The 23,089-nt window shown below is 41.2% G+C and overlaps 1 protein-coding gene across 3 annotated transcripts; it reads right to left on the minus strand.

The window, feature by feature from the left end:
- Positions 1 to 369: 369 nt before the first annotated feature.
- tbc1d22b (TBC1 domain family, member 22B) lies at positions 370 to 19,539 on the minus strand. Of its 3 annotated transcripts, none has more exons than XM_069169130.1 (14): positions 19,259 to 19,539; positions 13,910 to 13,966; positions 13,389 to 13,581; positions 13,120 to 13,297; positions 11,755 to 11,922; positions 10,222 to 10,292; positions 9,819 to 9,947; positions 9,634 to 9,699; positions 7,053 to 7,167; positions 6,344 to 6,450; positions 6,134 to 6,209; positions 5,903 to 6,030; positions 5,383 to 5,478; positions 370 to 4,043 (listed from the first exon to the last, which is right to left on the minus strand). In XM_069169130.1, the coding sequence occupies exons 1-14, from the start codon at positions 19,312 to 19,314 to the stop codon at positions 3,915 to 3,917; spliced, it is 1,569 nt and encodes a 522-aa protein (XP_069025231.1). In that variant the 5' UTR covers positions 19,315 to 19,539; the 3' UTR covers positions 370 to 3,914. The 3 variants fall into 3 exon arrangements, with proteins under 3 accessions (XP_069025231.1, XP_069025230.1, XP_069025232.1); XM_069169129.1 differs by having other exon boundaries at positions 13,120 to 13,300; XM_069169131.1 differs by lacking the exon at positions 13,910 to 13,966 and having other exon boundaries at positions 13,120 to 13,300.
- Positions 19,540 to 23,089: the final 3,550 nt, after the last annotated feature.

Below are 23,089 nucleotides of genomic sequence, written 5' to 3' on the forward strand. Positions count from 1 at the left end.
TGAGTGGCTTTGACTGTTATAAAATGGTCTGCTCTTGTCTCTCATTTACAAACACAATTTTTCCCCTCAGGGATAATTTATATGGAATAATAAAGACATTTTATAAACAAAAATCTCAGTGGAGTTTTGGTTTCCCAATAATATTTTATTGATACATCAGTTATTCAACAGGGATCATCTTCTCTTTACTTATGAGGAGTTTCTGCACTTTAGGATTATGTAAAATTCTCCTGGTGCAGGACCCATCAGAGTGTGTAACAAATAGCACTGTTGTCTCCAACGCACACTCCCACAGGCAAAACTGGTATTTTCAGTCATCCTAGCAATAACAATAGATCTATAAAAAAATACATCCTCCAGAAGACATAATACATCAGAAGCTCTGCTTTATTATCACCCTTCAGAAGGAGATGAAACAATACATTTATTACACTCAGCACTCTGAAACAAAAAGCATAACAAAACAGCTTGTGCCGTCTATAAAAAGTTTATACTTTTTTTTTTACCTTCCTACAGCGTTAAACTATAATGTAAAAAAACAATATATATATATATATATATATATATATATATATATATATATTATACTATATGTATTGTACAACCCCATTTCACAAAAAGTTGGGACGCTGTGTAAAATGTAAATAAAAAACAATGTGATGATTTGCAAATCACGTAAACCCATATTTCATTGAAAATGGACCAAAGACATCATATCAGATGTTGAAACTGAGTAATTGTATTGTTTTATGAAAAATATCTGCTCATTTTGAATTTGAGGCCAGCGACAAGTTTCAATCAAATATTGGTTTTCTTCCTTGTCCCTTGTGTTCACAGATTTCTCCGGATTCTCTGAATCTTTTAATGATATTATGAACTGTAGATAATAAAAATACCCAAATTTTATACAATTTAACGTGGAGGAACATTATTCTTTGATTGTTGCACCGTTTGCTCCACCGTCTTTCACCGGGTGGTGAACCTCTCACCATCTTCACCGCTGAGACTCTCTGAAAGGCTCTTTTTATGCCCAATAATGTTACTGATCTGTTGCCCATTAACCAAATTATTGTCAGTTTCAACATTTGATATGTTGTCTCTGGTCTATTTTCAATTAAATATGGGTTTACATAATTTGCAAATCATAAATTTTTTTTAAATTTACATTTTACACCGTTTTTGGGGAAACGTGGTTGTGCATGTTAAATCCCAATAAAATTATGTTGTTAAAAAAATTTACAATCAAAATTATTCTTCATTTGTTTGTGCATTTCTAAAATCACACTTCACATATAAAACCAGTGATGACCATCTGATAAAAGACAAATAATACTCCTTCCACGCACGCACGCATGAAAATGAAGATTACAATTTGTTTAATATAAACAAAGAAGGTGGATATACAGCAGGTACTGTAATAATTTAATAATTCTTGATTTAAGGCTGAAGCCAGCTCTGACCACTGAAGCGCTCTAAAACAAATTGTATTGGCCCAATAAAGATTTGGCATATTATTGTTGAAACAGCATCAACACTTCTGAAACAAGTCAACACGTTTAGCCAGCTTTTAAATGATTAACATCACATTTTGAGAACATATGACCTTTAGATTAAAAACAGCATGGAGTGAAGAAATACCTTCATGGTAGCGACACAATCAGATGGCTCACCTCAATGAATGAGAAGCGACTTTAAGGCTACAGGTCGACTGTAACACTCACAACACATTCAAGTGGTTGTAGAACACAAGAAAAACTGACGACGGATGAACCAGAAATATTGTGTGACTTTCCCCAGAAATCCAAAATAATCTTTTTCATGGATTTAAGTACCATATCAGGAGCTTCAGTGGCACGTCACCGAATATAATGAGTATAAGGAGCTCAGACTCGAGGCTCACTCAAACTGTGAAAGTTTGAAGGCGTCTCCGTTCGGGTCGTTGTCGTCGACAGCCATCTGACATCCGAACAAAGCGAATTTAAAAACCTCAAATATGAATCTGATGGTTAGAAAAACAAAGTATCAAAGGCTAATGATTGTCTTATCTTCCAAACACACACTGTGCTATATTCATCACTGGCAATGAAGGTAGAGGAGTAGTAATACACATATTCATATTATCAAAATAAAACAAAAACAAAATACTGTAGTAGAAATAAAAGTTTTCCTGGTTCACAGACAGGGAAAAGCTACAGATACAACAGCAACCGAGCCTCAAACGAATAGAAAACACGAGCAGGAATGACATGTGCATTACATGAGTACATTACAAACGCTAGTAACAAAGGCATCGACTGTCCCAAGTGGCATGGTGTGACCTTTAATGCCCTTCAAGTACCGACGAACATCACGAGGCGTTTCCTCCGTTTAAAACAAAACACACAGGATCTCCGAAAGGAACGACCGATAGGAACAGTTCTCACTACTTTCTATTAGAACGCAGTTTTACAGAGACCACAGCTATCGGATGAAATACTTTAGAAATGATCTTAAGATGATTTAGAGGACTGCGACTCTTCATTTAATATGAACACTCTCAGGTCAAAACTAACCAGCTGATATCATTCTGCGCCAGTTATGAGTGTTAATGTGTCTCCAGCTAAAACTACATGTCAATTGTCTGAAATGTATTCAAATTTAGTGAGTAAGTGAATAAAATTAGACCCATTGGGCCGATGAGCGAGGACTATAATGGTGCATTCATGAGCGACTGGGAAAAGTGGGAAAGTTCCGACAATAGTAATTATTATATTGACAGACAACAGCCCTCCCACACAGCTGTGACTTAGTCATTGTTAGTTTTAAACGTTATCTGCTAAAAACAACACGTAGAAACGTTGTGTACAAATAACAATGACTCCCGTGTTGCCTCTTTGTCGTCGTCATGTGAACGCTCTCAACTGGGCAAGTAGGAGTTTACCAAATCTGAACTTTGCCGCTTCCCAGCTGCCTAAACGCACCGTAAAAGCGAAGCTGACCTTGTTTTTTTTTTTTTACATTTTGAAATAAATTTCTACATTTCAATGTTAAAATACAAGAAGTTTACCACAAAAGCTTTAAACTGATTTAAGATTTATCATCTGATTCAAAATGAGCAGGAAGGGGAACTCATGACAAATCATTTCCTCTGCTTTGAATCCGACACACAACCTAAAATGAAACAACAGTACCATTTTAAGATTTTAATTTAACCCACAATATCAGTACTGGCATCTAATTAAGTTGACAAGTTGAAGTCCAAACTGAAGTCTTTAAGAAGTCGATTATATAGCGCAGATTTGGAAACCCAAAAACCACAAGTCTTCTCACAAATCAGTTCTTTTATGATACAAAGAGGGCGCAGTACTCAAAGTCCATCTTATTCATATCAGCCGGACAGCGTCGGACTCCATTTTAAGAGAGAAAATTACAACGTATTGTAGTTTCCTGGTTTAGACCTCATATATTTTGTTCCTTGTAAAACAAATACTAAAACAAATCTGCGAAAAAATAGAATCTGTAGATACCATCTCTCACAGGAAGGATGATCTCACAAACATTCATCATCCCTTTAAATCAGCACGAGTTCTTCTGAGTGTACATTGAAGTGGAGAAACGAACAAAAGACAGTACAAGTAAACCAAGATAGCGCGGCTGTGGTTATTTATACTGCAACAGTCCAGTGTTACAGCGCACGTGGTCCCGTGTTCACCGAGCTCTGCGGCCGCACCGTGTGATGCTCACCGGGCTTCACGTCCACAGGATGAAGTCCAGCTGCTCTGACACAACGTGGTCGCCTGGATTCGTCCGTCTCTTCCGCGCCACCTCAGAGACGACGCCTGATACCTGGATGACCCGGCGCCGAGGGTCACGGTCCGGTTGGATTGGGAAGTGTCAGAGAACAGCGGTGGCCCCCGATGTGGAAAGCCTCGGGTTTATCTCTTGTAGTGGCTCGGAGCGTCTGCGAACATGTACTTGAGTCTGTAAGCTTCGGCCAGGAGGAGACCCACTTCCTCGTTGCCCCAGTGGATCGTGGGAAGGTTCTGCAGTAGCATGAGAAGGCCCTGGAGAGCAAGAGACAGCTACTTTAAACAACACGAGGGCTTGAATGTAAAACGCACAGAGTCCACTACAACCTGCATGAAAGCAACAAGAGCCTGTAATCAATACTGAATACTTCATATTGAACTTCAAATACCACTGAAATGTTTTCCTTTGATATCAATCCATCTGTATTTTTGTACAACTATGATATTCTTTTTAAATGATCAATTAGTCTGGTGTTGCCTTGAAAATTCCTCCAGCTGAAGGAGACTTCTGTAAACCCTCTTTAGAATAAAGGAGCTAACTTCAGCTTGTCAACGCACTTAAAACGAGAATACTAACAGGCTGATGTTTAGCAATAATAATGTTGCACAAGACTGATTTATATGAATTATTTGATTTGCCGATGACACAAGTATTTTGTCGCGGTCATAATCTTGTGGATACAGTGGGAAATGAATGGAAATCCCAAAACACTTGATTTTCAACAAAATATCACAAGAAGAAAGTGCAAAACAAACTCACAATGAAAAAGGATGAACTTAATATAATGTCTTAAATTTCTGGCAGAGATGAGAGATTATTATGTTATAAAATGCTTAATCGTGCTGGAAACTACATTTTAATTACATTAAAAGCAAAAACTACAAAGCTGCTGGAGTAAAATTAAGACAAGTTTCAATATAAACCTTCTCTTATGGTTTCACATGAAACTAAATTTGTGGAAGAATCAAATTACCTATAAAACAAATACAAATCCACTTCATACTTGTCTGAAGAGTATAAAGAAGAGTTGTGGATGAAACTCCATGAACCAACAAACCCTCTGTTTAGAAAATTAAAGAAACCTGGTCGATTTTAAAACGACTCAAATGCTGCAAAGAGTCTAAAATCAATTACCAGCTGAAAAATATCAAATCTTTTTTTTTAACCTGTTTAATTCTGACTTTGTAGAAGCTCTAAAAATGTTGTTTTAAATGAAAGAAATAGATTGTCTTTATTAAAATTGATCAATGTCACGTGACTGACGGTTAAAGGCCACGTAACCAGATCTGTTTACTTCCTGTAAACTTCTTCCTCAGACCTCTAAAGAAGGATGGAAATAAATAATGAATATTACACAGCTACATAGATTTTGCTCATAAGAGGTCTAAATTTGTTAACGAGTGTACAACCTGATATTTCACTGATTTAACCAACACAAAATCTAAAAGGGAATAAAATGCGTAAACTCAGCAGCTTTAAATGTTAATCTTTTTCTTTTTGCTTCCATAAATCAGTGATTATTTTTCCTGTTGGTGCTCCGATCAACGTTTACCGACTACTCTCTCGGGTATGAGCGGACGGAGGCGAAGGTACCTGAAAGTCGATCATGGAGAGGATTTCTTTGCGCCACTCGATGAGAAAAGCAGCACAGACATAGAGGTGGAAGTGGGAGAAACCTTCTGCTTCAGCCTGTGGAAAACAGAAACACAACGCATCGTTTACAACACGGAGATAATCAACAGGAAGAGGACAGTCTGTCCCAACAACAAACATCCTGTAGCAGGATTTCAAGATGCGGTTTGAGCTGCTGTTGAAATCGGTTTTAAAGTCACATGAGCATCTTCAGGCAGATTTTGTTATTGTTTCACCGACACATTCATAGGAGCAAAAAAAGGACCAGAAAAATTTAAGCAATTAAACTTTCTCAATCGTGACAGACTAAGATTGTCATCTTTAATCTCTAACAGCTCATATGGACTAGTTTTAAATGGTCTTCAGATGCTCTGAGCCTACAGTCCGATGATTTCTTCATCCCTCCCTGTCAGACACACGAGCATCGACTGGACCAGCAGCAGGACGTGAACGTGTGACGCAGGCGGACGCGCTGCTCTACCTGGTAGGTGTCCCAGACTCGGATGGTGCAACGAAGTGGCAGCTCCCTCATCAGGAGATTGTTCATCCAGCGGAAAGCAAACTGCAGGTACTCCACTTCGTACCTCTTGAAATGATTGTGAATGTCCTCTGCAGACAGACAGACAGAGAGACAGACAGACAGCACGCTGTTAGCCTGTATGTGGAATCAGCTGTGCAGCCCTTCATCACCTTCTTCCCCTCGTCTGCTCACCGTCGATCCTGCTGACCAGCTCCTCCAAAGCTTTCACTTTGTTCTGGATTCCAGGCTGAGCAAACGTGTAGTTGTCCTGAGAGAAAAATCAGTTTCAGTAAACTGAGTTTTAAAGAAGTGTTAACTGAGATGTGTGTGTGTGTGTGTGTGTGTGTGTGTGTGTGTGTGTGTGTGTATGTGTTGTGTGTGTGTGTGTGTGTGTGTGTGTACCTGTATCCCGTCCAGCAGCTTGCTCATGCACCAGAAGCTGTCGGCTTCGATGTTTCTCTGGGTGTCCAGAGGCAGCGCCGCCACCTCGAAGTTCTCCACATCCTCCGCTGGAACAACAGATAACACCGAATCAAGAAGATGACTCGCATCGACACTCCTACTGGAGGAAATGCCTCATAACTACATTTTAAAATATAGGTACGTAAACATAGCCTTTTCTTCACTGTGAATACAGTCGGGTAACTCGGCTCGTATGAGCGTTTGCACAGACACTCTGAAGGGCGGACCAATCAGGGACCAGTATCGGTGGTTGACTACATTTGTCCCGCCCCTCCTTCACTGTGATTGGACAGCTGGTAACAGTGACAAGCACAGCGTTAATATTTTTCAACTCACTGACCGGAAAAAAAGCACACTCAGCACCTAGTCAAGGTGCTGGCGTTCATTAAAACCATTTTAAAAAGATGCTTTACTCAGTGTCGGACAGTTTCGGAGCATGCTGATTGGTTAAAATGAACCCGAGGTCTACGCCCAGTAGGATAGAACGACTGCAAACGATTCTCTATGAAGGGAGCCCAGACCCATATTCACACCAGGTTAACATAAACCACATCATCATCAAGCAAAAACAATCTAAACAAACCAGAAACACAGGCTGACAGGAGTTGTTTTGGTATAAATATAACGGAGCTGTGGGGAAGTTACTTACTGACAAACTCAGACAGGAAGACGACAAAAAAGGGTGTGACCAGGTCGTTGATTCCCTGGACGTAACCGCTGGCCGGATGACGGATGGCCCAGATGAAGAGAATCCGCTCGAACACCTAGAGACGGAAAGACCAAACGGCTGACGGTGTTTTATTCCCAACTTTCAGCTCCACTGCTTCAGACACAGTGTTCCTTTGACTTAAAGTATTTCACAACCGTCGGGTCAGATTTTACAACAGAGTTTCTTTGTACAAACGTCTTGATGCAAAGAGACAAACAGACTGAAACTAGATTCTTATCTATTAAATGCCAAACACTAAACTGCATTCTCAGAATACAGACAGCTCATATTCAAATGGGCTTCAGTGTTGATTACTGAGTGTAAAGATCAATGATACACACAAAAAAAGACAATAAAATGGACGTCTTTCCTTTTGATTTGTCAGAATCGAGCTGAATATCAAATGTTTGTAGCATAAATAGTTTCATGTTAAGGGGGTCCAGATTTACTGTACCTTTTATTTACTGTGCTCCGTAAACAAAACAACTATAAAAAAAAGAAAAAGGAAAAAAAGAAAGAAAAAGAAATAAAGAAACGAGAGTCTGACTGGAGCTGATAATATATTAAATGATTCAAGATTTTCCAAAAGGACTGAAATATTTATCAGCTGATGTAAAACCGATTCAATGAGTCCCAGCCATCGTTGTGTTGATGTACAGTCAGACTGTAAATGTCAGTGTGTTTATCTACAGCAACACGACATGAAGGTTTCCCTCACTGCTGTTTGTATGTAGCTTTAAAAAAAAAGAAAACAAGGCCACTGCAGGAACGGTTTTATAGCATTAGTTGATCATGACCATTTCAATTTAAAACAAAATGCTGATTACAGACAGTATTGTGATGGTCTGATAAAGCCGCTCTCAGATGAATTTATCAAAGATGTTTTTATTTTGAGTATTGTGGAAAATGTGGAAAAAGCAGTCGGAAAAGACTGAACTTCAGCTGCAGAAACATAACTGGTATATCTGATGGTTAGAATTGGTTGGAACTGGTTAGAACTTGTTGGAACTGGTTAGAACTGGTCCTGTAGGGAAACATGGTTGAAAGCAACCATATCAAATAATGAGAATATCCTACTGTTTGTTATGCCACACAAAAAACTATTCACATGTATAAAAGAAAAGCTTCAATATGGACTCAGATTTCTAAATGTAACGCTGACAATGCTGAATATTGCAATCAGCCTCTTCCAGTAAATCTGGACACAAATCAAATGTTTTGAAAAATCACTCGGTTTGAGGAACAAGTCGAGCTCCGCCGACTTCCTTTTTAACACCAAAGTTATCTGATGCAGCTTCTTCCTCAATGACTGGTGAACATGCCACAGCTCAACACTTATCTAAGGTGCTGTCTGTCTGGAACGGGATTCAAACCAGCGTCAGTTCTTTTGGCCAGATGATGATCTGACCTCAAGGAGTCTTATCAAGGCAAAAGGTGCCTTGATCAACATATTTTTTTTTGTTTACACTTTTTGTTTTGTTTTGTACACAGAGCCCGACACACACCGGATTTTTTTGGGATGCTGAAGATATTCTTTAAATATATTTATTTATATATATATATATATATATATATATATATATATATATATATATTGATCCACCTTTATTTTCAATGATCCCTTCAATGGTGTTATCAAAGATTTTGTGTCTTTATTCACAATTTACACAGCATTCTTGTAAATGGGGTCGTAGGATATAATTTTTTTTTTTTTTTTTTTTTAAAGAAAAGAAAAATGAGTAGATTTTCTTTTCAAATTTTGCCTCTTACTGTGGAGAAAATCTAATCTCACTACTCAAACAGATTAAGAAGCTTTAGAAACATTAGCAATAATACATCTGAATATTCAAGCTAATTGCAGTGGGAATTAACGTGGGCCTTTTAAAACTAGGAGTCTGGAGTGAGAATGGAAAATCAATGGATGAGCATGTTATTTCAGAGTAAACAATAAGGAAAAAGTGAAGCACAGTTAGATTGTTTGTGTTGTGAAAGCAGAGCTGAAAAAGCCATAAGAAAGAAAGTCAACAGTTTACAGTGTGTGGATGTTTTCTTTCTTCCAGAAAGGTGGAAAAACAAATAAACTTAATACATTTTCGTCTCACTGAGTATAAAACAAATTGGAATAATGTTACAAAAGGATCCACACTGACAGGAAAGAAAGAAAGTTTCCCACAAACGATATGAATCTAGGATCAGCGTTCACTGGCTGGTTGATCCTGTAGGATTAATGTCTCTGGAGGCTGACTGGTCAGGAGAAGGTTTTTTTTTGTTTTTTTTTATCATTCTCGTCATCTACTTAAAAGTGAGCCAGCCTCATGATACCAATAAAACCTGAGCGGAGCCAGAAAACACACTAATATCTGCTTTAATATTAATCTGACAGATGAACTAAAATGAACTAAACACAATAATGCCTCATTGTTAGAGTTCCAACTTGAGGCCGTTCTTTTTAAGTAAATGAGGGGAAAAAAAGCAAACGTCACATGCACTCAGCATGAACTCCTGAGACATTCAGTCTTACCTCCTGTACTGTGGGCTGCTGGAACAAAGGAATCAGAGGGTTGGTTCTGGGAATGTCGATGTGGATCTAAGAGAAACACGCACTGTGTTATTGAGGTGTTATTCAAAGCAGATGACTGGTCGGTGCATGTTTCCTTTCAGATGACAACATGGGGTTTGATTTTAGACAGATGGGTTCAGTGTTACCTGTCTGTACGTGTCTTTAAAATGCTCGTCGGTTCTGGAGTGGTAATACTGCTCGATGAACCCAAAATATTCCTCCCGCTTTCGTTGGAGCACCAGCTCTCTGCGCTCCTTGTTGGCCGGCAGGTAGCCCTGTCGGAGAGCGAGGAGAGGAGTGAGCATACAGAAGAGAAACATTTTTCTTTGATAAGGCGAGGAACAGAACGGGCCGGCCCTTTGAGATAAGAGAGAAGCGAGGCGATGAGGTCGGCTGTAAAGATAACGCTGTTGACATTATGTGAGCATTTTCTAAAAAGGAATGCAAAGTGTAGCTACGAAAAAAATGCAGCGTGGCCTACTGAGACGGCGAAGAGGCAAAATGCAGAAGAACGTGTGATGTTGCAAAACTGAGGGTCACGATCCTTACAGAGAGAAGCCTCCATGTGATTGGCCGGACTTCTCTTGGTATGCCGGACCAGCTGTGCTTCCGGAGTTCTTCTGTAACAGCAGAGAGAGAAATATAGACATGCATTGTCAAGAAGGATATCCAGCCACAGTGAAGTGTTGGCCTCACTCCATGTCCACACTGGCATGGCTGCAGAATAGGGTTGCAGCGGTATACCGGTCTCAAACTGATGGTTATTACTTAAAACCAGCATAAAAAAAATAAATGAAATCAACAGCTGCCTGTCAGACTCAGCAACGGGCGCCACAAACACAATTGCATCAGAGAAAACCAAACTGAAACCCCTTATGAAGTGATTAAAAACAATGTGTGATAACTTTGGACATATTAAAAATGATGGCGGTGTTGTCCTCGAGGACGAATATCCAGTTTCCAAACAAGGTGGACTTTTTTTTAAACTGTCTGCCAAAGGAGGAAACACATCAAACACCTTGCAGAATCCCTCCATCCATGTCCCGTTTATAACCTGACAAAAAAAACGTGTGTTCCAACGTCAATCTTAAAATGCGATATTGAAATAATCGCGGCTCACACCTCCATCATCAGCTCTGGGTTCTGACATCGGTGTGTGGTTTTAATGTACGGCCTCCATCTGGCTGCGCTGTCGCAGTAAACTGTCAACTTTTCTGATAGTCGTTTACAGCACTTCTGTTTTCAGAATGTTTACAACCAAATATTCAAATATTGGAGTAAATAATCAGCTCATTATCCCATAATGAAAACAATCACTGCTTGCACGGACAAAATGTTCCACGTCAACGAACCACAGCAGTAAAATCCTGCTTTACATTCAAGTGTTTTATTTCTTTTTAGACTTCTATTGCACTTCAAATTAACAATGTAACTGACAATAATAAATATAATTGGCCTAATAATAATGAAATACAATAAACCACCATACTGTGATTTTTTTTTTTGGAGACGTTAATCGTACTGTGAAAAACTGACACCGTTGCAACTCTCCTGCAGAATCTACAGTATGTGACCTACAACGGGAAACTTCAGCTTCCTGGAGAGATTTTTTTTTTGCTGCAAAAATCTCATCATCTTCTTCATCACTCCCGTTCAGAGACCAATTATATTTAGCTGCTGAGTCGCTGGAGGCCGTGCGGGTCCTCCAAGGTGAAGCATTAGCACACTTTCCGGCCCTGCTCAGATTCAACTCCTCCAGGCTGACGTTCCTTTCAGATCGGAGACCTTCTGTTTGGAAGTGCTGCCTTTAGAAAATGTTCCCTCTAAGGTCAGATATGATTTCCACATTCTGAACATAGCTGGTGAGAAAAGGTCACCAGAACAAAGTGGTTATCCCCAGAAATACCTACAAGTGATGACTGGACGGACTGAATTCATGATATCTTTCTCTGTTATACTGGAAAAGGACAGAGAAGTTTGATTTAATATATAAAACTATTATCTCTGCATAATAAATGGACCGTCGTTGCTTCGAAGTCTAAATACAAAGATTACGCGTGTTTGACTGTGTTGTTTCAGTACCGAGGTCTGTGTTTGGACTCCCCAGCAGCTGCTTGAATTTGTCCAGCCGGCTCTTCTCCCGCACCGTCATGGGCGGCGCTCCGGACGAGTTCTGGTCCGAGATGCGAGCCACCAGTGGGATGATGGGACGAACCGGGAGGGACTGCTGCTTCTGCAGAGTGGAGCGAACTGTGGAGGGGTGAGCAAGAAAAAGAAAAGAAAAAGGAGAATATCTAATAACGTACTTATATAAATAACCATACTATTAAAGTGACAGTAAAGCTTTTAAAACCCTGGAAATGAAACATGAAGTTCAATTAAACAAATTATGGTAAAACGTTTTTCCATTACCCTTTAATATTCTCCTCAATCTAGATAATTAATTTACCATTAATTCAATAGTTAATTCCTGTTACTCTCATTTGAGACACTTGCGCTTCCCATTTACATGTTGAGGACCTACTATGACTGTAAATTAATGCATCTTAAAAGTCGTCCATAGGCTCCAATATTCCTGCTCCTCAGGAGCATCATTATAAGTCAGGCATAAATCAATTTATTTTGGTTTGACTAATATTCAGAAGCCGGGTCACTTCTGAATCGGGCTCCAGGTGACTGGTGAATACCCAGAATATTCAGAAGACAGCCAGTTCTATTAATAGCCAGAAAAGCTGCCTGAAGATTTGAGGAAACACGCACACTCAGCCAAACTCACTGAGGATGAATGAAACCCGTTTCCACGTATATGTTTGCGTTATTAAAGATATTTACATGCTCTTCCAGTTCCTGTCATGAATAAGTGTCACATGTTTTCTATATGTGGACATAATTGTGATAATGTGTAAAAGTGATGTATAGTTATTAAATTCCGAGTAAAGTTTACTGTTTGCATGCTCCTTTACATCTTTGTTTGATAATCACATTTGAGGGATCATTGAAAAAACTGACTATTGATATCATTTTTTTTTTTTTTTTACTTCCTAATATCAATATTGGCCTCAGAAATTCAGCTCTGAAATGAACAGATGTAAGTAAACCAAACTAAGACAAGAATTTACACCACAGGCAATATTTAATCAAGATAATATTTGATCTGTTATATATATATATATTTAACAGGGTAAGTTTTAATTTTTGACAGCTTAAACACCGTATTTGGTCAAATAAACTATTAGCACACAACACCAATGTGTTATCAGAATCATTAAAAAGTCATGAGAGCATTCAGAGGAAGGTTTTCGTGTAACGTGGTGTCTCCTGATATAACGACTGCAGCGTTCGGTCCCTCCTGACAAAGTCTCTAATTAGCTTCACTATGAATCGCCTGATAAGCTGCTCAGTGGCTCTTAATGCAGAACGAACTGCTGCAGCACTTTCGCCACGTACCTGAGGAGGTGTTGAGGTGCGCGTCGCTGCTCGACTTGACAACCTTGCCGTTGATGTGCTCGTACTCGGCGACCTCCTCCTCCCGCATGTCCTGCAGGTTCTGAGCTTCTGTCCCCGGCGGCGCCAGTCGGTGGGACACCGCGCTCTCCGAGTCGCCTGCCTGATGCTGATGATGTTGCTGCTGAGAGACACGTGAGAAGATGTCCTTTTATCTCTGACACGCTCGAGGCCTTCAAGTGCTCAGGGATGAAGAGATGTGTTGTCGCTACCTGGTTCTGTACGGACGATACGGAGTGCAGGCCGGACGGTGCGGATGAAGTCGGAGCAGGTGTCCCGAGGAAATCCTCGTCTTCCTCATCGTCGATGTCCCAGGCGTCGTTGGTGCTGCGGGCGAACTCATGGAAACTAGAAGCCTTTTTAGACTTTAGATTGTTGAACTTGGGCTTTGTGTCTTTAGGATACCTGCAGAGGGACAGATGGAGAGAAATGCAGAAGTGAGTGATCTCACTGGTGACTGAGTTAAATATACTCTGGACTACAGGAGATAATCTAACCAAAAAGGAACCAAAAGACAAAACTGCAAACCGAACGTAAAAGGCCAACAAAACTCTGCGAGTCCTTTTGAACAATGGGGTCAAACACTGGGTCACGCTCGCTGCATGCAGTCCACACACGCTCACGTACTCAAAGAAATCAGCAGCAAAGAATGGCTGAAAATAGGAGTGACAAATAAAACGTAATCCCTGCGGATGACATGAGGTCATGCAGACCAGCTGGGTGGAGCACTTACGTGCGTCGCAGCCGGGGGTCGAGAGGTGGATGCTGCGCTCCGTATACTGGTTGTACACTGTAGAAGATAACACGTTAAACGCTGTCACCTCTGTGCACACAAACAGCTGCTCAGTCTTTCACGCGGCTCACAGTCAAACATCGACTTCTCAGAGGATCGACTCATTAGTTAGCGTTCAGAGGAACGTTCCTGTTCTTGTGTCTTTCTACATAGATTTTCCCCCCAGTTTCAGTAAGTTGATGAATTCATTTATTATGAGTTCATTTATTAAACAACAAACAAAGTGGGACCACTGAAGAGAAAAATATGTGGGATGGCGAGGATGGCTCACACTTTGGGGGAAACATACAGCTGTCGTTCACACTGTGTCCAAGCAGAGAAGGTGGTTAATGTTCCACAGGCTTTATATAAAAGAGTTCGCAGCTTCAGGTCTGAAAAATGGTTCCGATCCAGAAGTGTCTTCAGCTGCAATACCAGCGAGTGCCACTAGAGGTCGGCTCCAAAAAGCCTCCGGCTCCATAGACTCCCATTCAACTTCTCTCATCAAATCCAAAGTGAATAAAATGTGTCCATCAGTTATCTCGGTGTTGTTAGCTAAAGTCACTCCTTCTTATTAGTTTTCTGGAGGTCCATCTGAAAATAATCCCTCATTCATTAGAAAAGAAGATTCAAGAAGACCTGTTTTTTGGGGGCGTGTCTGTTTGATTGACAGGCCTGTGTTGCAGTCAGGTTACAGCTATCGGTGGGCGGGACGTAGTATCGTCAGGTTTCCAATCAGATCAGTCAGATCCACCGCTGGCTCCTCCCCCAGCTCGTCCAAATATGGTCACCTCCTGCTCCAAACCGCTCCGAACCAGCAACATGGCGCCGGCCAAACTTGAGGCTTCATAACGGCCGTTCACAAACCAACAGGTCACGTCACTGCTGGTTGCCGCTACACACGGTTCATCTTCGTTACTTACGAGAAGACATCAGTAAGTCGCCTACGTTTGACACAATTGTGAAACATATAAAAAAGGGGTTAAAAGAAATGCTGTTTTGTGTTTATTATTTTTATAAGCAAGGAGATATGTCAAATGTATTTATTTTTGACAAATAAATGAATCACCTGCTGTGGGTTTACGCTCATCTGCAGCTCTGATGCTGCTGCGTTGCCTCAGTGTAACAACCCTGACGTATTGCTGACAAACGGCAGCCGACACGGGCAGCGAATAACAGGTCGACTGCGGCCCGTGTGAGGAAGAGATTTGCACGAGCAGCCACGGCACCTGTAATCTCCTGCCGGATGAGTGATGACATCTATTTGCTACGTGGGATATCCCTATGAATGAGTTTTAATTTAAAATCTGTCACAACTGCCGTATCTGCCGGTGTTGTTGAATGATCCTGTGAGACACAGCGGAGAGCTTCTGTGAAACACAGGCAGCAAACGCGGCCTCAGATCCTGCCTTTGCCTTCTGCTGACAGATGACAGCTCAGCTCCTCCCTTGCATTAAAACAACCCCCGTCTTATTGAGACGAGGCTCTTTTTTTCAGCGCGTATTCAACAGAACTGGTGGACAGCTTGCGGAGCTCCTGTGTTCTTCGCCTCCCTGCGGTTGGCAGCATGTTCAACGGATGCGAGAATCTTAATGCTCAGCTTCTTTCCAACTCTCTGGCGACACAAAGCGGGAACAAGTCAAGAGGGGCGGGACAGGATGACGGTCCAGAGCCACAACTGCCGACGACGCTCATTTCTTTATCTTCTTCTGCTTCACAGAGGGCAAAGATCAGCTGCCTCCACCCCATTTGAACTATTAAGGCATTTCTTTAAAAAATAATTACTGGATTAAGTATAATGTGCTCAACAGTCAAACCTTGGAGCCGGTAGTGACCACATTTGGGCAAGCTGGGGATCTGATTGGAAGCCCGGCGATACTACGTCCCGCCCACCGATAGCTCTAACATGACTGCACCACAGACCTGTCAATCAAACAGACACACCCCCAAAACTTTTTGAAGCTTATTTTCTAATTAATGACGGACTATTTTGAGCTGGACCTCCAGAAAACTAAGAAGAACGAGTGACATCTTTCTCATGGAGAACTTTCATTGACTGATTGTACTGATTTTTCACAGCCAGAAGCTACGTTCACTTTTATATGCAGTCCATGTTGTAGATGCGCGTCTGTTAAAAGCAGAAAACCAAATATCAGCCTAGTTACAGACTTGTAAACAAACAATTTTCCAACAAACCATAAGTTTAGTTTTGTGAGTTTGTCACTGAAGGTGAGCTTTTGGTGAAAGTCATCGGGAGACTGAGACTTAGAGCTCTAATGATTCTTTGTTTTTCCACACCGGTGATCTAACACTAAATCAAACATCACTGTTCTTCCAAAATTGTCCATCAGGCCTGATAAGCGCTTCATTCACAGCAGCCGAGAGGATTTCGTGTAACAAAACTACTACTTTGTGACTTTTGTCTGAACTGTAGCGCTTTATGCTCGAGGCACAACGACGTCAGCCTCATCCGTGTCATTTGCATGGACCAAAAAAAAAACCAGGCAGTAAGCCTGGTGGCTGAGAACTGGGCCTGCTGATTATCTGGCAGTGCCAGAGTTTCTTGTTTACCAGCCTTGCACTTGTGTTTTTTTTTTAATCTTTTTATCAGCAGTTCAAGGACAGGCGGCAAGACGAGCCTTCCTGTTCAAGCATATGTTTGTGTATGTGTTTCCAGCCGTCCGCCCACCACCGTTTGAGAAAGATCAGTGTGTGTGACAAAGGCAGCGACGCCCTATCCTTGGAGATCCTCTATTCTCAGATTTCCCCAAACAGACTGCCTGTGCTCTGCTCCACCCTCGGGCAGCTAACATGGAGCCACATACTCACGCTATCAGTCTTGATAATCATAAAAGCACAAAGACCCAAACACTCCGGCATGAACGGGTCACGTCTTATCAATGAAGTCTGATGAGTTTTCATTTTCCACGTGTGTGCAGGGAGAGCAGAGGAAAAGGGAAGCGAGGAATACCTGCAGCTGCTCAGTGCCCGTTACGATCAATGATGCCTATTGAGCAAGCTCTGCAGGCTGGAACTAGTCTCAACATTTAAGTCACAGAATAAAAAATACAACACTTACCCGGCAATGTGTAAAAAAACCAACTCACAACAGGGTCTGAATAAAAAATAGAAATTCTATTTTTAAGCGGTTCACCACGTGGTCTTATCCAAAACAAAGATGGCAGCTGCAAAAGGCACGTCATCACATACATCAAAAATCTGTTGCTTTGAAGTATATTTCCCAGACAAAAGTAACATTTTCTGTGATTTGTCATGACCAACGACCGGATTAGGAAACAGTGAGACCGCCTGCAGAGGATGAAATATCTTTTCATGTAGTAAATAATAATAATAATAAGTGCGTAAAATAACCTTTAAAACAGTGGTAGGTGAGTCTGGGCTTCCCTGTGTATTTATATTTCAGAAAACTCAATACTTTCTTCCACTATGACTCAAATAGACTTAAAGGTTACACAGGAAAGCCACAAAACTGAGGCTAAGACTAAAGCCTGTCACAATAATTACAATAACCCACTGATGGCAATTATTTTTGCAGTTTGTTTCCATTCATCTTCATGAAAACAGCTGGATGGAACGGAGAGAAATATTATCTTTCCATCACTATTTCCACGTTGAAGGTTTGATTGCCATCTTTTAACGATGTCATCTCATCACTTCCTCCCTCTGCTTCCGCTTTTAAAGGCCCACCAGTGGAGAAGTCACGCTTACCATTGTACATTATTTTAATTAATGTCACATCTCATTGTCAGGACTTTCTGTGTATACCAAAGTAACAGGCGTTGTGTAATAAAAGTATTATTTCTGCCCTGTGAAAGTTTTATTTAGAAAAGCCTAAAGAGCAAAACAGAAACGTTTACTTGTGTATTTCACTGTTATACACCAACACATGGTTTTTATTCTTCTTTATGTATATTATTAAACTCTGATGAGGCTGTCGTCCAGGCTGGCTGCCTGTGGGACACAGGGTTGACTTTAAGGTCCTCCTCCTCCTCACACTCAAAGCTCTTAATGGGCTTCTGATCGAGTTACATCTCTAACTCTCTGGTTAACTATGAGCCTTCAGGAACAGAGATCATCTGCTGCTGGTTTATTGGAGGTTCCCAGCAAATAGCCAAAGGAAAATTTGGGATTCAGCTTTTGTCAGCTACGCTCCAAAGCTGTGGAACAAATTACCTGTTAGATATCAGGGAAGCTGCTCAGTTAATACTTTTAAAAGAAAGCTCAAAACATTTCTCTTTACTTTAGCCTTTAACTAGTTACTCTTAAAGCTCTCTTGCATTTGAACTACCGAGCCTTTAAAATGCATATTAATATGCATTTTATCTGTTCTCATGCATCTCATTTCTTTCCTATATTTTTAAATGTTCCTTCATATCCGTTTTAATGTGAAACACTACATGTAATGTTCTTGCTGTAAAACACAGCTGCATTTCTTGTATGAAAGGTGCTATACAAATAAAGTTCATTATTATCATCAAGCGGGATCAAATGAACACAAAAAGACAATTAAATATCTAATCAGCAATTATTGAATCGCCCAGGCCCTATTTTAAAAAAAAAAAAGTGGTCCACATGCTTCCTCCCACTTCAGGAACAAAACACTATGACCATCCACATCGTATACGCTCTATTATCTTATAAGTAGGCCGTGGATGAACTTGGATTTGACCCTTCAGGTTCAGTCTGAGCTGTTTGTTCATGAATTAAACTGCCAATAAAGGCGGATGTATTGTGTTTAACTCTGTGATTCATCTAAAGAAAACCCCACCGAGATGCCAAAGTAAGGCCCTTCTTCACCCCGACGTGTTTCAGTGTGTTTCAGTGTGTTTCAGCGTGTTTCAGTGTGTTTCAGTGTGTCAGCATATGGAGGTTATCAGGGAACAAGGAGATGGAGGTCTGGAACAAGGAGATGGAGGTCTGGAACAAGGAGATGGAGGTCTGGAACAAGGAGATGGAGGTCTGGAGCACGAAGCCTCCCAAAATAACACGACAGGGAATCAATTAAAAAACAAAACCACACTGTTATCAGCTCCTGAGAATTCTTTAGGGACACAATTGAACCGTTTATAGGTGGGGAGTTATTTAAAGAGAGCTCAGCTATGTTTGTACCATCAACAACAACAACAACAACAACAACAACACACCAGGAGCTGATTCGTGCCCGGACGGGCTCCGTCTATAACGTGTGTTTCCGGTCTGACAGGTGACATCTTCAACATTACAACAGCATCTGGTCAAAAACTCACTGAAGGAATCCGTCGTTAAGAAATAAGCAGAAGGAGAACCCACCTTCCGGGAACCTTCGCGTTTCTCCTCCAAAAATTGATCCTGTTGTCGGTGGCCATACTCGGATAACACCACCCCCTCCTCCCCTTCACACCGACACCGATACCGGCTCCTCGCGCGAAGAAACCATGGGGGGGAAACCGCTTCCGCGTTTCGCCGTCGACAGCTCAGCCCGACGCGGCTCCGCCCGGTCGGCCTCGTCGGGAGTTTGAACGGCGGACGGAGATATTCAGCGTTCAAATGCGATGATGTGTGCGATACGGTCCTCTGGAAGCCGCCATCTTGGAGCGCACTGACCGGAGGCGCGTGATTGGCGGGGAGGTGGGGGGAGGGGGGGGGGCTAACAGGTGCAGTGGAAGTGACCAATAGGAGGCGGCGGTGGAGTGACGTCAGAGGGGATGCTCGCTCACAAACATGCAGACATGAGGAGATAGTTTGATGCTTGTGTTGTTCCTATCTTATATATACTATACTATATTCTGAAACAGTCACATGACAAGATGTTGTTTGGACGTCAGCTGGCGTGCACGTGAGATGCGGACTTGTCCACTGTTTTCCGACAGCACGAGCACACGTGGAGACCCTCCAGGTACACAGGTGGTCCACACTCTGTAACGTCACACAGGTCTGATGTCAACTAGTGCAACTGTATTTCCGAGAAAAGATATTCACGTTAGAGCACAAATGTGGCACCCATAAAATACTTCAGGAAAAACAGTGAGAGTAATTCTGTGACGGATTAAAACCACCTCAAGGCCGAGGTTTTCTGTTTGTGAAGAACTTGAAACAGAATTAAAGAAGTGTGACGACAATATCTTTGCAACAACTTAATAGAGGTATTAAATGTAGATTTTTATAAAGTCTACAAGACAGGACTGAGCTGGAGATCTGACACAGTTGAAGTTATACACGAGAACAAAGTTACAGTTAATCAGGCATGATTAATAATAATAATAATAGAGGCATGAAGAGAGTAAAAGCTGGTGGTTTGGGTCTTTTTATAGGCCTAAAAATGTAAATGGTCAGACACCTAACCTTACTTTTGTTTAGCTGACCTCTGACCTCTGACCTTGTGAAGTGAAAATAAAAGACTGGACAGGCAGAACAAAGTCCCTCTAATGTCTTGATTTATCTGGAGATCCAGATGTACACCAGGCCAATCAAGTTAAGTTGAAAGAAAAAGAAGGGGGATTATTAAGTCTGAAATGCAGTATGGTAGCGAATACAAACCATTCAAAACACAAACCAGCACGCAAATCAAGACACTTCCTCTTCACGTTGACCCTTACATCTCATTTACTGCTCAGTAATACTTCTCCTTCTTCCCAGACGCTGCAGTTAGAGTCTCTGTCCACATGAGGGCAGGCATTTTCTGCCCGGGTGACAGAGCCATGAGCACAACAAAACCAGTTCAACCACTAACTTATTTACTGCATCAACAAGAGCACAGAGGGCACGCGGCCATGTTTCCCCTGAACAATGTGAGAAATTAAATCAAAATAAAAAGGGCTCAAATCATCCTATTTTCACTGCTGTTCAAAGCACCTGAGTCATTTTGGTGTATTCAAATGCAGGCAAATGGCGGTTTTGGAGACATGACCTGGTTTTGTGTTACATGCAGGCCGGTATTTGAATCGCAGGTGCTCTTCGGTGTCTGTTTGTTTAGGGAAATCACTGCTGAGGTCGCCCACCCACCGGCCTTCATCACCTCCTCCAGCCTCCAACTGACATCAACTGACAAAATCCAGGTGAGAGTTCATATTTTGGGTTGTACTGGGATATTTCACCGGCTGGGAACGAGTGCGTGTTGTGGCTCTCCTGTCATTACGAGCAGACAACAGCTCCATTCACACGTTTACTGGAATTTTGTACCATTTGTAGAAAATTTACTTTTTTATTTTCTTGCGACAGATTTGTAAGCTTTGCCTCAGGGGAGTCTTGTGACGTTGCGTTTGGTTTGGAGAGCTCGCTGGAGGGAAACAGTGGTGTGAGAGGAGATGCACTTATAGAGTCACAAGTCAGCACAATGGGGAGCTGTGTGCTGGAGCCGCCCGGAGCGCAACAGTTTGCTCAACGACACTCTGCTTTTACTTTGAATTTCTTTTTCTCAGACCACCGCGCTTCCCCATTTCACTGGTTTTAGATCATCAGACGTTTAAAGTTGTTTTTTTACTAGAAGTTCTGCTATTTAAACTAAGATGGCTTTTCAACTTTAAAGCTTGAATGGATCATTTTAATGCCATGTCTGCTCCTGAAAAGTTCACTGGACTCAAATGTTTTTTTCAAAATAAATGCATAATGTGCTTCTCCACGGCAGTTTGAGCCTCTAGCTATATTTTGGTTTGTGTGACCCCCTTGTTATCGCCTCCCCCCTCAAAGAACAGCATTGTGACTTCCTCTCTTCCTGAATACTTTAGTGGCAACAAAACAAAAAGAGGAACTTTTTTTTTTTTTTTTTTTTTTTTACAAATTCTCTTGTCCTGTCATCGCAGCGTGGTATTCGTCTCTCCAGTTATTTTCAAGGTTTAGAGATCTGTCGCGGATTTATAACTGGAAGCATCTGAAGGAAATTAAGTTTTGCCTTTAAAAACAAGTTTTTAAAAGCAGGTTTAAACTTTTAAGTGTGAGGTCATTCAGAGGTTTTGTCAGTAGAGGTAAGCTTTTTGTCTTCTCTTACTTCATGTCACAAAAATGATTATTTACTCTTTACTTTAATGATTATTTACATTGTTATGCTTTTTGCATTAAATATTCAGCCGCGTTTGCTTGACTTCTATCCTGCTTTGGTTTCACAGCTTACAGTGAAATGTCTTCATAAGCGTAAACAGATCGTTTGTTCCTCGTCGGGCGAACTGTGATGTCCGGCTGGATTCTTCATCTCGAGGTCAACGGGTCATCGACAGCTGCGCTCACACGCTCCGACCGCGACCAGGCCATGAAGGATGGTCAGTTCTCTGAGAAAGGTAAGACTGATGCCTCACAGTGAGGAGGTGTGTGTGTGTGTGTGTGTGTGTGTGTGTGTGTGTGTGTGTGTGTGTGTGTGCTTGGACTGTTCAGATGTGAATCACATGTTTTCCAACCAGTCTTCATCCTCCCTCTTCTTACCTTTTGACCTTTAAACAACACTGTATGGCTGTAAAACTCCAGTGTACCGATTAGTCTGTTGAAGTGATTTCTACATGCATCATTTAGCGCTTAAGTAGTTTTTAAGGGTGATGAGCTTTATGGTAACAGAAAACTGCCTCATTCAACTTATATGTCTGAAAAGGAGTAGTTTACTAGTGAATGCATTGGAGATGTTCATTATACTTCCCCGAAGGCTGTGCCTGTTTGCACATTATAGTGTATAAGTGTATACCAGAGTCTCAAAGCATGCCTGACTGGAATCATATCTACGACGGTAAAAGCCACAGTTACTGATTCAGGATCATCATGTGAAGTCGTGTTTGTTGTCTGCGTTTCTGAAGCCCTGCGAACATCAGGCACATTAGTCAGCTTGTATTTTTGTGCTCAACAATACAAACTTAACTAAATGTAGACCTTCTCGTTTTAGGTCATTGTCTTAAACTGGATGTTGTTCTCTGAAGTAATTCTTAACCATGTCGAGAGGTTGTTGTCTTACCATCTATCAAAGGATTTATTCTATAAGTCCATGTTCTTGTGTTGAAGCACGACCGTTACAGCCCAAATAGACTTCTTTGTACTTGCAAGTTTTTAAATGTGGTGATTGTAAAATGCTGGGTAAATCCTAATATACTGGTCAATTAGGTACTTATCTCCAAGCAGGGACTTCAGGGGGGTAAAATCATTTTAATGGAAATTTGTTTGGACTCT

The sequence above is a fragment of the Embiotoca jacksoni genome, unplaced genomic scaffold (genome assembly GCF_022577435.1).
Source record: "Embiotoca jacksoni isolate LCO1_2020_lvr unplaced genomic scaffold, fEmbJac1.0.p SCAF_43, whole genome shotgun sequence".
In the NCBI taxonomy this organism is placed as follows: Eukaryota; Metazoa; Chordata; class Actinopteri; family Embiotocidae; genus Embiotoca; species Embiotoca jacksoni.